This window comes from Siphateles boraxobius, unplaced genomic scaffold, assembly GCF_051911475.1.
Source record: "Siphateles boraxobius isolate OS27281-9 unplaced genomic scaffold, OSU_SipBor_1 7, whole genome shotgun sequence".
In the NCBI taxonomy this organism is placed as follows: Eukaryota; Metazoa; Chordata; class Actinopteri; order Cypriniformes; family Leuciscidae; genus Siphateles; species Siphateles boraxobius.
In genome coordinates, this window is record NW_027509197.1 from 16,037,738 (window position 1) to 16,052,973 (window position 15,236).

Genomic DNA, 15,236 nt, shown 5'->3' on the forward strand with positions numbered 1-15,236 from the left:
ACAATGCACAACAGTAAAAGGTGGGTGAAAATTACAGTACTTGGGTTTTCCATCCAGTTGCAATGAACCTGTATTATACAAACAATGAATATGTGAGATGATTTCTGACCATCCTTCCAAATTGGCAGCACTTTCAAAGGCAGGATTCCAGCGCTCTATTGCGAATGAAAATTATTTGGCCGCAAAAGTTTAAAGTCAAAATTCACACATTTCTGTACATAATACCATCAGAATAAAAACTCCCTTAAGCACATTGCATCACTTGCAGTGTATACAACCTTGCTGAATGTAATGGGAATAATCTAGTTCTAATGCGTTACACTATTCATCATTAATTTATAAATCTATGCCGATATCTATTATCTAAGGCTTTACCATAGTAGGATTCATTAATTCACCTGCATCACCCAGTTCACGATGGCTGCCTTTCAGCCATTATCAATGCAGGTTTTATTAGTTAGGCCTACTGAGCGAACATCATGTAACAAACTAATTAACGAACTAAGCTTTTTTAACTAGGATAAGGATTTGTAAATTACAGAATATATGAAATGGAAGTAGCGTCAGACCTTTTCATCTGCTTTGTGATGTACATCTGACTGTAAAAAATGCAGGGCAGGATTCTAGGAGTCAGTTGATGATTGGATTGAGAGATGAGAGATGTGGGCATTGCACTCAAACGTGGAGGCAGATGAATGTGAGCTTGTAAGAGCGGGGTTTAAGCAAGACTTAATGATTGGAGTCATGTGTCACCGAAAGGCCCAGTTATGACATTTTAATTAAACATTACACAGTCAAAACTAGGGATGCTCCGATCGATCGGCCGGAGATCGGTATCGGACGATATTCACATTTTATGACTCGATCGGCACTCACTAAACTTGGCCGATCTCACAAACCGTTCACAATTTGATTACGTCAAAACGTGAGAAGGTGCATGACGCGTGGGGACTTAAATTATTTGGCAGTCATGTCATCGCCGGTGTGGAATTACTATGATGTGTCGAGAAACGATGAAAAAAAAGAGCTATTTGCCATGTATGTTTCAAACGAATCTCACGTGGAGGAGCATTGTCCTCCAGAGAGATCGCCTTTCTGAAGAGTTGCTTCGCTCGCACAGTCCACACAGCGCCGCTCGCTCAGAACGCCAGCAGTGACACGCTGGTTAGGAAATATTTGAAATAAATTGGGCACGACTAAAGTTTTTTTCTAGTGACTAGTAGTAGTTAATTTAAGCCATTAGTCTAATCGCATATTTATATTAATTTAATTACTTAAATATATATGGGAGAAAATACTAAACCATAATGAGCGTTATCGTAATATTGCATATTCCGCATATCAAGCGCATACATAAAGCTTCCACAAAGAACCGGCAAAAGTAATGTTTAAGCAGCATGGTACATTTGAATTGTTTATTAATAAACTAGTGATTTCTGGCTGCAAAGATACAGTTGGCGATGTTGAAGCCATCTTCGCATAGTGAACGCGCCTATAGAGAGAAATGCACACTTCATACGGATTAGCCTACATAAGTAGAGAGTACCCCGTTTCTAATCGATTTAAAATTCTTTTTTAAAGCATTTCAAGCTTTCTATGTTCTCAGGTCTGTGAGGCAAGTCATTTATACGCTGAGTTGATTTGTTCATTTATGAGACACGCTCCAGTTCACGAGCGGGCGCCTCCGTGTCCTATTATATTGTCTGCTATATTTCGCTTCTTATTTATTAAATCCAGCCAATTGGTTGATGAAACATTGATTGAAATTAAGATACAATTTTTACAAAATGAAATTCACTTTAAAGAATAGCTTTCTACAAAACAAAACTTAATTAAGTGGTCAAAATCATGTCTGACCCTCTCCAAATGTCTCCTGATATATTGGGCATCTTATAATCCTATCTTACCCATCTCATGCGGTTGCTTTTGCATATAATCAACATAGATGAAATTTAAAAAAGAACATTATATTATATAAAACCAATATGAAATGTATATTTACGTTTTTTAAGTTATATTTAAACGTCAGACCACTCCGCTTTTCTTGTGTGTGGCCTATACATGCATGTGTGCGTACATAACGGGGAGGGGTGCGATTTTCGAATAATACCCAGCCAACTTTGAATATTATTTTTGCTTGAAATGCCCATCCCTTCTAATGAGTAGCATCAAACTACTCCAATTTGTTCTTTTAGGAGTTTAAGTTATTTATTTATTTTTGTCCTGCTCAGACTTGTATTGGACAAAGTTTAAGTTACATCAGACTTCTCTATTTTAGGTGATTACATGTTTAAGTTGTTCTCCAAAGTTTACTACTGGACAATGTTTAATTTAACCTTGTGGGCTGCATCAGACTGCTCCATTTTGTTTGTATTCATCTTTGTCTTATATTAAGTATCGGTATCAGGATCGGTATCGGCCGATCACCATGACAAGAAATCGGCTATCGGTATCGGCTGTAAAAAATCCTGATCGGAGCATCCCTAGTCAAAACATTTATAAAAATTTAAGCATATGTACGGACGAATTGTTAACAAAATCTATAACATGCGTTTAGAAAATCGTGAGAATTAATTTATTTCATGCTACTTTAATGACCATCATTTCATAAGACTTAAAGGGTTAGTTCACCCAAAAAGGGTTAGTTCACCCAAAAATGAAAATGATGTCATTAATGACTCACCCTCATGTCGTTCCAAGCCCGTAAGACCTCCGTTCATCTTCAGAACACAGTTTAAGATATTTTAGATTCAGTCCGAGAGCTTTTTGTCCCTCCATTGAAAATCTATGTATGGTATACTGTCCTTGTCCAGAAAGGCAATAAAGACATCATCAAAGTAGTCCATGTGACCTCAGTGGGTTAGTTAGAATGTTTTGAAGCATCGGAAATACATTTTGGTCCAAAAATAACAAAAACTACGACTTTATTCAGCATTGTATTGTCTTCCGGTTCTGTTGGGGATCCGCGTTCACGAGGCCAGTGATGCTGCTGACGTAAGACGCTGCTGACGTGTCAGGGCCTGAATTTCGTTTTGGAAAATAGGGGGGAAAATCCCCCTTTAGGTCATTCTTATGGGGGGGATGCTAGATTGAATGAATGTTTGCGGGAATTTCCCGCATTATAAACACAAGACCTGCGGGAATGATTAAAATGATGCGCAATACCCGCAATGAAATTCGAGCCCTGCGTGTATCTGGTGCGTCCGTGTATTCGGGTTCAAATAAATATGGCTGGCCAAAAAAATGTAAGTCTTCCTCTGTGTGGAAATCCTTATACATGTTTGTGAAGATTGTTTTGTTTCCAGCGTGCGTCTCCCTCAGACTGTAAACGAAGCTCGGGCGCACCAGATAACACGTCAGCAGCGTCACTGAACGCGGATCCCCAACAGAACCGGAAGAGAATACAATGCTGAATAAAGTCGTAGTTTTGGTTATTTTTGGACCAAAATGTATTTCCGATGCTTCAAAACATTCTAACTAACCCACTGAGGTCACATGGACTACTTTGATGATGTCTTTATTGCCTTTCTGGACAAGGACAGTATACTGTTCATAGATTTTCAATGGAGGGACAGAAAGCTCTCGGACTAAATCTAAAATATCTTAAACTGTGTTCCGAAGATGAACGGAGGTCTTACGGGCTTGGAGCGACATGAGGGTGAGTCATTAATGACATCATTTTCATTTTTGGGTGAACTAACCCTTTAACATATACATTCAAATAGTTTGATTCTAGAATTTGATTCATACATGTCGCTTGAAAGATTTGGGGGTCAGTATGATTTTATGTTTTTATTTCAGTTAGCCTAATAGCTGGTTTGATTTGCATTGAAAGATGATCGTATGAAAAGTACCCCATTTATTCTCATTTTTTTTAAATTAAGGCATTAAGATCTATTTCCAAAAGATGATTTTTTTATTCCTCTTATTCCTCTTATAGCGTTTGCACAGGCATGCATATTGGTGCGGTGGTTCGGAGCAGCACTGTTTTGTTATTGTGCCCTGAATTGGGGCCAATTTGAAAACTACTTTTTTTTAACAACGCTTATAAAAAGCTGGTGCGGCAGTGCGCACTTCACTTTAACTTTTGAATTAGCGTCAATTCATCCATCGCAGGGAGTTTGATTGACGTGTCTGACCAATCAAAATCCACAATTTTTGTCTGACAAAGCATTCAGGAGAGTGATTAACGTCGGTGGATTTGAACTTGGCTGTCACAACACATTAAAGAACCACAAAACGGTAGGCTTATTTATTGTTTAATTTTCTTTGACTGACCAAATTTGAAAGTTGAGACTTTGTTCCATAATATTACCTGCTCGGTCCTGTCTCTCAGCGCGTTGTCAGTGTCCTCTATTTTTTCCTGCTTGAGAACATGGGTTGAATCCGAAATCGCCCCCTAAACCCTCATTCACTAAGTAAGGCCTATTCCCTACGTTAGTCCACTAATACTGTTCACTTGAAGGAGTGAATGAAAACGAGTGAGCGAATTCGGACAGCCGGCTGAGCCGATAAGCTGTACACTCGTTAATGCAGTGCAATGTGGTATTGAATAAGCTCACTCAATAACGTCCACTATGGTTTCTCACAAATCGCTACGTTCATTTAAGACTTTATTAAAATAATTTAAGACTCTTATGAGGACACTCAACAAAACAGACATTTTGGCATAATTTGTGTTTGTTATGGTTTGTTAGAGACCGAAAGAGAACTCGATACTGACGCCCGTCTTTTCTGTGGGTCGTGTGTGTGTGTGTGTGTGCGTGCAGGACTAAATGGATACTGCGTAATTGCGTTAAATATTTTTAACGATTTAAACTTTTTTTTTTTTTGGCGGTGTCGCGGTGGGCAAGTGATGAAACCGGTGTTGCGACTGAACACCGTGTAACACCGGTAACACCGACTACCGTAGCAAGCCTAGTACACACTGACCGTAAAACAAACGGTCACATCCAATAATATGCAGATATAGTCATGGCTGCAGCTGATTATGGTTATTTCAGGGTGTGAGAGATTCAATCCAAATCAAATGTATTGCAAAATGTAAATGGTCTGACCTCAGTGAGCTTTCCACAAACGGTGCACTTCGTTTTGATCTGGTTCTTCTGAGGATTCTGTTTGTTTTCATAAGCTGCCAGACAGCCTGTGCTACAGAACTCCTGAAATGATTCACTGGAGTCCACCTGGGCCACTATGGTTCCTCCTTTCATATTTGTAATGTCTCTGATTTAGAGAAAAAGAAGCACAAAAGAGAGAATGACACTAAACAAAAAACAAAACAAAACTATCAAACCAATGTACTTCAATAAAAAGCAAGAGTGGTTAAGTGTCATTTTAATCAACGGTTGTTAACACTTTCAGAAATAAGTTCACTCTCTGAAACTCGTACTTCTTGCACATGGTGCAGCTCTTCTTGGGAGCGGGCTTATGGGAGAAGGCAGACAGGCAGGTTGTCGAGCAGAAGAGGTGGGACGATCCTTTGCGCTGGTACGCAGTCTGGCCTTTCTTCAAAGGCTTCTTACAGTTGGCGCATGTGACTTTCATGGTGCGCTGCGGCTGCTGGGATCCTGAGGACGACTGGCAGGGAGGTTTGGGCAAAGGAGCTGCAGGAGACGGTGAGTCCACTCCAGGCTGCTTCTGGTTACGGGGAAACGAGGCCGACTGGGAGATCCATGAATCTAAAGGAGAACAAAAAAAGATTCAGCCTCATATACATATTGACAGTGCCTATTAAGAAATCTGCAAACCCTCTGGTTTTTGAATACTGGTAACAAACAAAAAAATACTACCTTAAACTACTGTAAAATATGCACATGGATGGATCAAGTAATCATCAAAGTTCATTAAGATCAATAGAGCATATCTTTAAGTCCTTATTCACCTGATATATTTTCTAAATTCATGCTACAAATTATCTGTGCATGCATTTCATTTTTTTTTTTTTATGTTCTGACCTCGTCATATTTAATCAAATCATAACTTGACCATCCGGTGAAAACAACAGACTTCTTTCTGGTGACATATGCCAGACTTCTACAATCATATAGTCCTCTTAAACCACACCCCTGCAAGCTCAGGTTCATCTACATAAACTTTTGAGAGCAACGCTCACATCTCAAAATCCAATCAACAATCAATGCATTGAACCACCCTAAATTTTTTTGTTTTTTGACAATCCATTTCGCTCAAACAAAGATTTTATCTGTCGCTACTTCCATTTCATTTCAACTTTAAAAATATATATAGCCTATATATAAATATGTCAATGTGCCATCTTTCCTTGTGGTATAAACGTCTTTGCACAACATGCATTACGGATAATGGTGCACTGCCTTTGGAAATTGAAACCTCTAATACAGATATGGTATTGTTTTGTTAGTACTACAGAAACAAGTCAATGCAAGCCTAATGTACAATTTTGTACATGTTCTGTAGGATGACAAAGCAGCTACATGTGGATGAATTACCAGATCTCTGGTGTGTCCCCGTTTCTCCATTCTGCACAGGCTGGCTTGCAGCGCCAATGCGTCCTGGGTTGAATGTGGGTGACGGTCTGCCGGCTGTACCCTGGTTCTGCTGGGCCTCTGGGTTCAAGCTAAATGCACTGCTGATCTGCAGCCCATTTTCAGTCCCCTCCAAATCCTCTAACCGGCCTGCCACAGGACCGCCCTCGCCTTTCAGCGATGTCACATTCGTGATCATGAGGTTTATATCCTCTATGTCCGTTACTGTTGACGTTGCCATTGCAACCGCAGAAGAGTCCATTCCCAGTGTGGTAACGCTAGCGATTTTGATTTCAGAGTCAGGCTCTGTGCTGCTCAGGGCATCCTTAGCCTCAGGGGGTGGCAAGGAGGAAGAGGCAGCACCCTTGAGCTCAGAATCCTCCTCGTCGTCGATTACGATTGGTTCATTCTGGCTTTTGGCCGTGGTTGATGCGGTTGTGCCGGCGGTAGCTGCAGAGGAGGGAGGACTGGGCGCCTTGGACAAAGCTGTTGCCGTGGTAGCCGACTCTGCACAGTTATTGGCAGCACCAATGGTCTCTACAGGTGTGGGGCTGGGAGGCTTTACTCTCCCCTGAGACTGAGCAGGAGGACCCTCTACCAATACTACATCATCATCATTATCATTGTCTTCTGAGGCCTTGGGCAGGTCTGGTGCTGTCTGTGACTCTTCTGCAGATGGAGTCTGCTCTGTTCTGGGAGTTTTCACATGACCCTCCTCCTCCTCCTCCCCCCCCTCCCCTGTGACAGTACATGCCTCCTCAACATCTGCCCTGGCTTCCAGATCTCCATCCATTGCTTAGGCAACCACCTGTAGACACAAACACAATGAGCTGAACAATTACCTGAGGAAGCAAAAAAGCCACATGAATATTATGAGTAGGAAATAAAATTAGCTTGTTGATCAATAATCATCGAATTGCAGAAAGATAAATTGACGAACAAAATAAGACCAATCTGACTACAACCTGCCAAAACTGAACAAATTAGCTCAGTATAATGTTAATAATAAAAGATGTCAATGTGATTAAGAATTTACCACGGGATTAATTATTTGTTTTAATTACAAGGGGGTTTTTGGGAAGAAAAAACAATTGTTACTTAAATTATGAAATGCAAGAAAATGAAAATGATTTGAAGTCACCAAGCATCCATGACATCATTATCAAGAAACAGTCATCACTAAGCAACCAAATTTATTCACTGAAGCAGAGGTCTAATAAAATGTGGAGAAACTCTTGCATCATCAACATGTGACCTATTTAGACTAATTACATGGGCTCAACACACACCATTTACCTATACTGTTTTTTCTATCAAAATTAAGTCAATGCATGTGATGTGTTAAAGTACAGTTAAAAAATAAAAATAACATCAAATCTTTCGTTCTCTTTGTAGAATCTCTGATAATAAAAATGTAGACTGCAACAGTTTAGCCTCAATACCATGTGCAACAAAAATCAGTGTAATACAACTTTACAATTGATGGATTGTCATAGTAGACATAGATTTCTAAAAGGCAAAGACTTTGGTTGAACTTCAATACATCTGGACTGCAATGCAGAGCTTGGAGTCAGTCTTGGTCCATTCCTAGGCTTTGAAACAGAATGCCCCTTACTAGCTGAGATCTTATGTTGATGCAATACCGGCACAGACTCGTGTGAAGCCAAAGCCAAACAGCAAACACAAAAACACTGCTCAAAGTAGATGTGACACAAAAATGTTAACATTTTGAATCTGTTGGCTTTCCTTGCAGGGTGATGATCCCATGATCAGGATGCTGGAGAGAGGAAAGTACATGCAGCGTTACTGATCCACCTCTCAGACGTGATATAACCACATGCATATGCGCCATGCGCGTGCCAAGTCTGGATTCTGAGCAACATAGCAAACGTTTTCCGAAGGGCCCCACTAAAATGCATTTATCACGGCCCCATAAAGCTGCACTTCTCGAGCACCACTAGTGTCAATTAGCAACATAATGATGTCATTTGGGGGCAATTCCTACCATTCACCCCTGGGCCGTGCCCTTGACTCCGGACCCCTCGTATCCAAACACCCGACCGCGATCCGCGCGCTGTCAAGGCAACCGGATGACGACGTCAACCCGCGGTGCTTCATAGGCTTTCATTATTTTCTGGAAACTCAAGGGACAACGGGTCTGCAAACTTGCTACGCGAGACCCCAAGGCGGGAGGAGCCTCACAATCTACCCCAACTGCCCCTCTTCACGCAAAATCCCCGGCCCATGTGTCGACTCCCACCCCCGGCCTCTCTGGCGCAGGCAGCCATTGGATTAGCGGCGAACCGGAGGGAGGAGAGCCTCCGAGACTGCGCCATTGTTATTGTAGCGAAACAAACGACTAATAAGTAGTTATCGGAGAATAAAACCCGCGACAAAACTGGAGGGAAACTGAATTTAAACATCATGTATCCGAATATATGTATAATAGGCACTCTAAAATATTTAATCCTATGAATCTTGCTATGAACACAATTATAACACATCAATTTAGAAGATACGTCTGCTTTTGGCTATACTTATAATTCTCTTTGGGAGTTCTACGAGGATTAATATTTCTTGCCGATATTAGACTTGAGTGAAGGTTTAATTGAAGTTACCCGTTTACCCCTGGCAATCAAAAGGCAATACACGTGGTGCCCTGTGGGGGCACTGCACAGTTAAGAAACATCAACTATAACGCCTGTAGGTGACCAGACCAGCCACAAATATTTTACTCAATATTACAAGCGTGTCAATTTAACTAGGGTCTAAAAGCACAGCTACTAAAACAAGAGCTATTTACAAATTGGCTAATCATCTTGCCCCCTTCAGTCAGCGGGAAGCACTGCTTCATGTCCGCCATTAGAGAGCGAGCGAAACAATGCGCGAGCATAGGCAATAGCACCCTGCCACGGCGGAGGAGGGAAATCTCAGGCGGGGTAAAATTGCACGTTAAATTACCCTCGCGTAAAAACACAGGTGACCCCGATAGTTTCCTTGGCTCGAGCTCCGCGGCGGACATAGTTGTAAAAACTTTGCCCAATTACACACAGTTCAGCATCAAAACGCCAGAGAAATTCTTACCGGAGTAGAGCTGGAGATGATAGAGCGCCACTTTTGTGGCTTGACATAAATCCTGGGGCGCATGCGTGAAAACGTAACGACGTTCCTGGCGCGTGGGAGGAGAATAGTGCCTGCGCGAGCTCTTCGCGCTACTCTCACTTGATCGTGCGCGCGCTGGTTATGGGAAGTCCGATTTGTTTATGGGAATCGGTTCTTTTGAACAGTTCCTTTCTAAAAACACAATTCCGTGGTTCTTTTACGACATGAAATAATAACGCCACCACATGGTCCTTGACGTTCCAGCAAAGCATATTAAATGTTTCTAAAGGTTCCATTTGAAAATATGTTTTTCAGGAAAAAAAGATAGAAACAACAAAGTTAGAAACAGAAACTGTTTATCATTTATTTTGGTCATGTTTCTATACTGATCAGCTATGGAAAAATATTGACATATTTATTAAAGATAATATCCAGCAAGATCGCCTATATCAGTAACCTTTAAAGACATTATTTTTGGATACTTTGATTCTGACCCGACTAAAAAAAAAGCCTGCTTTGTTATTAATTTAATGTAGGCCTATTTTATTGGCAAATTTTATATCCATACATGTAAATTCACCAACAACAAACCAATTTTTATTGTTTTTTTAAAAGAATTTAAAATGTACCTTAACACGAATAAGAAAGCAATTGAAACAATTTTAAATTGTAATGACTTTAATTTGTGTAGGCCTACTCTAAATGATGTATACAATAATATAGCCTATTTATTTATTTTTTATTATTATTATCTATCATCTATTTCTCATGTATTTTTATTTTTTTCCCTTTGTTTTAGTTAGTTACGCATTGCTAACTTCTTCCATTATTCTATATGTTCAGATGACATTGTACAGATATTGTTGTTATTTTGTATAGACATGTTTGCAATTTTGTTACAAAATTGTATGCCATGATAGTCATCTCTTTATTGTTTGCAAGCATAAAAAAGTATAATGTTTGAATAATAATAATATTAGTAAAACATAAAAAATAAAATAAAACAAAGGTTCCATTTGTAGGCACCTTATACTATTGCTCATCTCTCGAAATGCTATAATCATCTCACTCAACTTTTCTTGGTTCAGTATGAATCAGACATTTTCAGAAGAGACGGTTCTTGGTTCAATGAGTCAGTGAGTTGTTGACACGAAAACATCTCTGACCGAACCATGAACGAACCTTTCAGATCAAAGACATAATAAATACATAGACGCCCGCTGGATTGTACGTCAACGGCGCCGCCATATTGCGGAGGGCAACTTTCTCATAACTCTCATAGTGGGAATATAGAAAAATGCCTGCTTCGTGTGCTGCTTGGGGCTGTACAAATCGCCGCACAGTTGAAAACAGGTCTCAGGGAATTGCCTTTCACAAGCAAATCTGAACATTTGTTTCTGCTTGTATTTGGTCATTATATAATTGTGATAGTGATAGTAATGTTAGTTGGCAACCGGAGTCAGTCAGACTAAAATAGCTAGGGATGTCGCTAGTTAACTTAGCTGTGAAAGTTGAGACATGAGTTGACATGATTTATATTACAATTTTAGCTTATATTATATTTTATATTATAAAGTAAATTTCCTGAAATCTAAATATTCATAATTTTCTTAAAACTTTTATGACAAGTAGGCCTACTCGTTTCGGGTAGGGGCTACTAGTCACGATTTCATTTACTATTTTTATTGTCTTTTTTATTCTTCAATTGATATTAAATTGTATTTGCTATTATTATTATGAATTATTATTATTAGTATTATATTATACCACTTGCGATTATCAATCTATTATAATTATGCTGTTAAATTATTGTAGCCTACTATTCACTCGTCACTATTTAACTTATTATTTTTTATTTTCTATATTCTGTAATTGATATTTCATATTCTATTGCTATTATTATAGTATTATACATAAACTATATCCTATTATCAATATATTATTATATTATTGTACTTATGATATTATATAATTATACTATTCATTACTATTTTATTTTCTGTATACTGTATACTTGATTATACACTAAACTATTTACTCCATCACTTTATCTTACATTTACTATTTGCATTGTACTGTAGTTGTAGCCTGCCATATCCTATTACCATAAAGGATCCATCAGTTATCTTTGTTATTGTATATTTGGAGTATCTATCTGTAAATATCTATCATTTTAATGCTATAAAAAAACAGAAAGCAGTCTGTCGGTGTGATTTGTATTTGCCAATTTGTTTCATTTTCTCAGAAGAAAAAGGGTTATGCATGCGCTGCACAGACCGATCGGATTATTACATCAAGTACCGCGAGAGCGATTAGAGAGCAGGCGGCTCCTTATGTTTTTGAATCGCTCTCGCGATACTTTGATGTCATAAACTGATCGGTCTGTGCAGCGCCGGTGTGGTGAAATGTTGAGTCCCACTGAAGAGATGAGTCCCAACTCAAGCAAACCCAAGCAATCGATTGGTTCAAAGCACGTTTTATAGGTAATCGCTTTAGTGCCTGGTTACAAGTCAGACAAAATCACTTTATTGTAGAAGTCGTTTTAACGACGTTATAACGAGTCATCAATGTCTGCTGTAGTAACTACTAGTAGCCTACTGACAGTAACTCGCGATTGAGCGGCAAACTGATGTTACTAATGTCCTCTATTTATATTGTTAGTGGAGCGGCCAGCCTCAGTGGCTCCAGTGCGTCATCAAATAGGGGCGTGTCCAGGAGCTCAGGGTCTCCAGTGCGTCATTGAGCCACCGTTTTAGCCCCGCCAAAAAATCCGGAACACAGCAATGGTGAAAAACGGTCTGACAATTCAGTACTTCACAGTTCACAGTCTTTGTAATATGGTTTTAGCAATACATTTCTAACATTTATAATGTGTTTAGAATTTTTTTAGAAGTCTTTACAGGGACTTTAACTTATATTTCATATACTAGTATATAATCGAAGCTAGATTGTGAATTTAAACATTTTTCCGATCTTAGTGTTTTTTAGTTAGCTTAGATATTATGCAGCTATCCGATGAGCGTGCTAAACTTAGCTGAGCTTTACCGGAGCTTATACTGCCTTACGGTATTCACATTAAATTGTAATGTAATTATAATGATGCCATTATTTTTATCGTAATAATCAGCACAATATGTTGTACAAATTTTGTTGTAAAAAGAACCATGAAATAATGTTAATTTGAGTTTATTACTATTTTTCTTATACAGCTTTTAAGAACAGATTTAGATCAGGCATCAAATTTTATTCTAACAACATCAATTGTTTTTATCTAACAATTCTAAATGTATGACTCATCTCTTCACCACATCTGTGCAAGTCAAACAAGCCTTTATTCTGGCGAGCGGAACTGCAGTGCTGTTCATTAATGAATCTGATTCTTTGAACGAATCTCTTGAGTGAATGATTCAATGTCCCATTTACAGCCAATTGTTTCATTCCTGAATGAATCAGCGTTTTGAATGAATCGGTTGAATGAATGACTCACTGACTGACTATTAACCATAGACAGTAAAAGAAATTGACACAGTGACCCCATTGATTTCAACGGAGAAGACTGAAGCCCGATTATTGCACTTCCTGTCTATTGGCTGAGCGGCTGCGCAGGCTCAAACTGAGTGCGACGACAGTCTGACAGTTGTACATCTTCTAGTAGCTGTGGCAAAACAAATCTGAATCACCTAATTCCTCAAAAACGTTGTTGAATATTTTGTCCCGTTGTTTTTATGGACTCTCTATCTATGGGCTTTACCCTTGACTTCATGCCTCTATGTTCCCCCGATTGCCTCATAGACAGTAAAAGATTGCCTGCGAGCTTTTCCTCCTGTCTATACGGTAATGTCTCTATTGTGCGACATAAAGTCGCGTGGTTATGACGCAATCGTTAGCCTGTTTTTAACAAAAACGGCTTCTACGGGGCCATAACGTAAGATACAAAGTAATGGAGCCTTTTATACATTGTCGTGTTTATTTAGAAATAAATAATGGAAAAAAATAAGTCTTTGGACGTCTCAGATGTAAAGTTAAGTTATCCCCCGGTCCCGTCCCCAAAATATATGTCATGTATTTTTTGAGGGGGAAAAAATCTAATATGATGGCATTCTGCAACTTTTGAGACTATAATCATACTTTTTTGTTTTTCTTGACCCTGTAATTTAGTAACTATAGAACACATTAACTGTAATTATGCCTATATGATGACATTATTACAGTTTCTTGTCAATCTATGTCTATTTTAATGTGAACAATGCGCTGCCACTTTAATTCAGTGCGGTGCGGCACAGCAAAAATAGACTCAGTGCGAAAACGATCTCTGCACTACTGTATACGCACCGCACCTGGAACGGATCGCCGGAGCGCACCCGCGTGCAGTGTGAAAGCTCTAACCTGTTAACATGGGTAAGTAAAAAAATACGCACCGCACACGCACACGGAGTATGCGAAAATGTGGAAGAACTGAAAGCGGCACGTGACATGTTGATCTTTGGTTGGCCAATCAGGGGAAAGGGGCGTTTCATGCCCGCCCACACGAGGAAATCGAATATTCATTCCATTTATCCATTTTCTATCCCTGAACATAAAAATATAAAAAACAAGTCGAATTCTCGTTTTTATGTTTTTTTAAGAACTAAAAACGAATAAATGAGCCGTTTTCTAATTGTTAACTTTCAATATTAAATCGAAAAACGAATGAACGCAATTAACGTACACGGACCAATACACTGATTCGGATCCCTTGTGTACAATGGCTCAACTGATTCATTGAGGATAATAAACTCAAAAGGATTATTCGTTTACGGACACGTAGGCCTACGGCAGTTTGAGATTAGCATGAATCATAATAACAACTCTTTAGATATAGTTCGTCATGTTGAAGTTTTAAATTGGACAATCCAGTGTAGTCATGCAAGATTTGTAAATCATTGTTTCGGTCGATTTTATTTTAATGGAATTTAAATTAACGCTTTAAAGAATATGTGCATGTTGTCTAATCTATTGTGTAATTGGAAAAACAAAAAAACGCAGCAACAGTTAAGGGAAATGCTACTTAAGTGTTGCTGAATTCCACTTAATTTAATCAGTGTATTACTTTAGTTTCTTGCACACTCTTCAAAGCAGAACAATAAAAAGCCAATAGCTGTAATTATAGGCCTTAACACTGGAGCGTTAACTGAGGGGTAACAAGTTGGTGAAAATATGGTGACGGAACTGCATTAGATTCAAAGTTATATTTTAGGAATCCTTTCTGCAATAAATTAATCCTTTCACGAAACATATATAACATATAACAAACCTTTCTGACTTAAATGACCTAATAAAACAAGTGACCCCTTAAGACCTCCTTGCCCAACATTAAGTGGACACTGATTGTATCGATAGAGGAAGCGAATCGAGTGACCCAGTTTGTCGTTGTGAAAGAATTTACTGTGTGACTCAGTACTATTGGTCAAAAGGCAAAACATAGAAATTACCTATGTGCTTTACAGCCGACACTATACTAGGGCTAGAGTGCAGACATTTATTTTGACAAAACAGTACAGAGAGGCCTAATATTTTACAGTAATGTCTGTAAGGGGTGATAGGCAGTAGTTCAACTTTAACAAACATTTGTATGACAGACAAATGTTTTTG

The 15,236-nt window shown here is 38.9% G+C and overlaps 1 protein-coding gene across 3 annotated transcripts in view; it reads right to left on the reverse strand.

Annotated features, from left to right (window-relative positions):
• zmym2 (zinc finger, MYM-type 2) overlaps positions 1-9,727 on the reverse strand; it is a 31,413-nt gene extending 21,686 nt beyond the window's left edge. For 2 of the 3 annotated variants that reach the window (XM_077215872.1, XM_077215870.1), the window contains exons 1-4: positions 9,588-9,727; positions 6,468-7,311; positions 5,390-5,678; positions 5,058-5,223 (exon numbers count right to left, since the gene is read on the reverse strand). In XM_077215872.1, the coding sequence (XP_077071987.1) occupies positions 5,058-5,223; positions 5,390-5,678; positions 6,468-7,296 (1,284 nt within the window). In that variant the 5' untranslated portion in view covers positions 7,297-7,311; positions 9,588-9,727. Of the gene's footprint in view, positions 1-5,057; positions 5,224-5,389; positions 5,679-6,467; positions 7,312-8,508; positions 9,157-9,587 lie in introns of those variants that run through there. The other variant, XM_077215871.1, reaches the window with a different exon arrangement.
• Between the last annotated feature and the right edge of the window lie 5,509 nt (positions 9,728-15,236).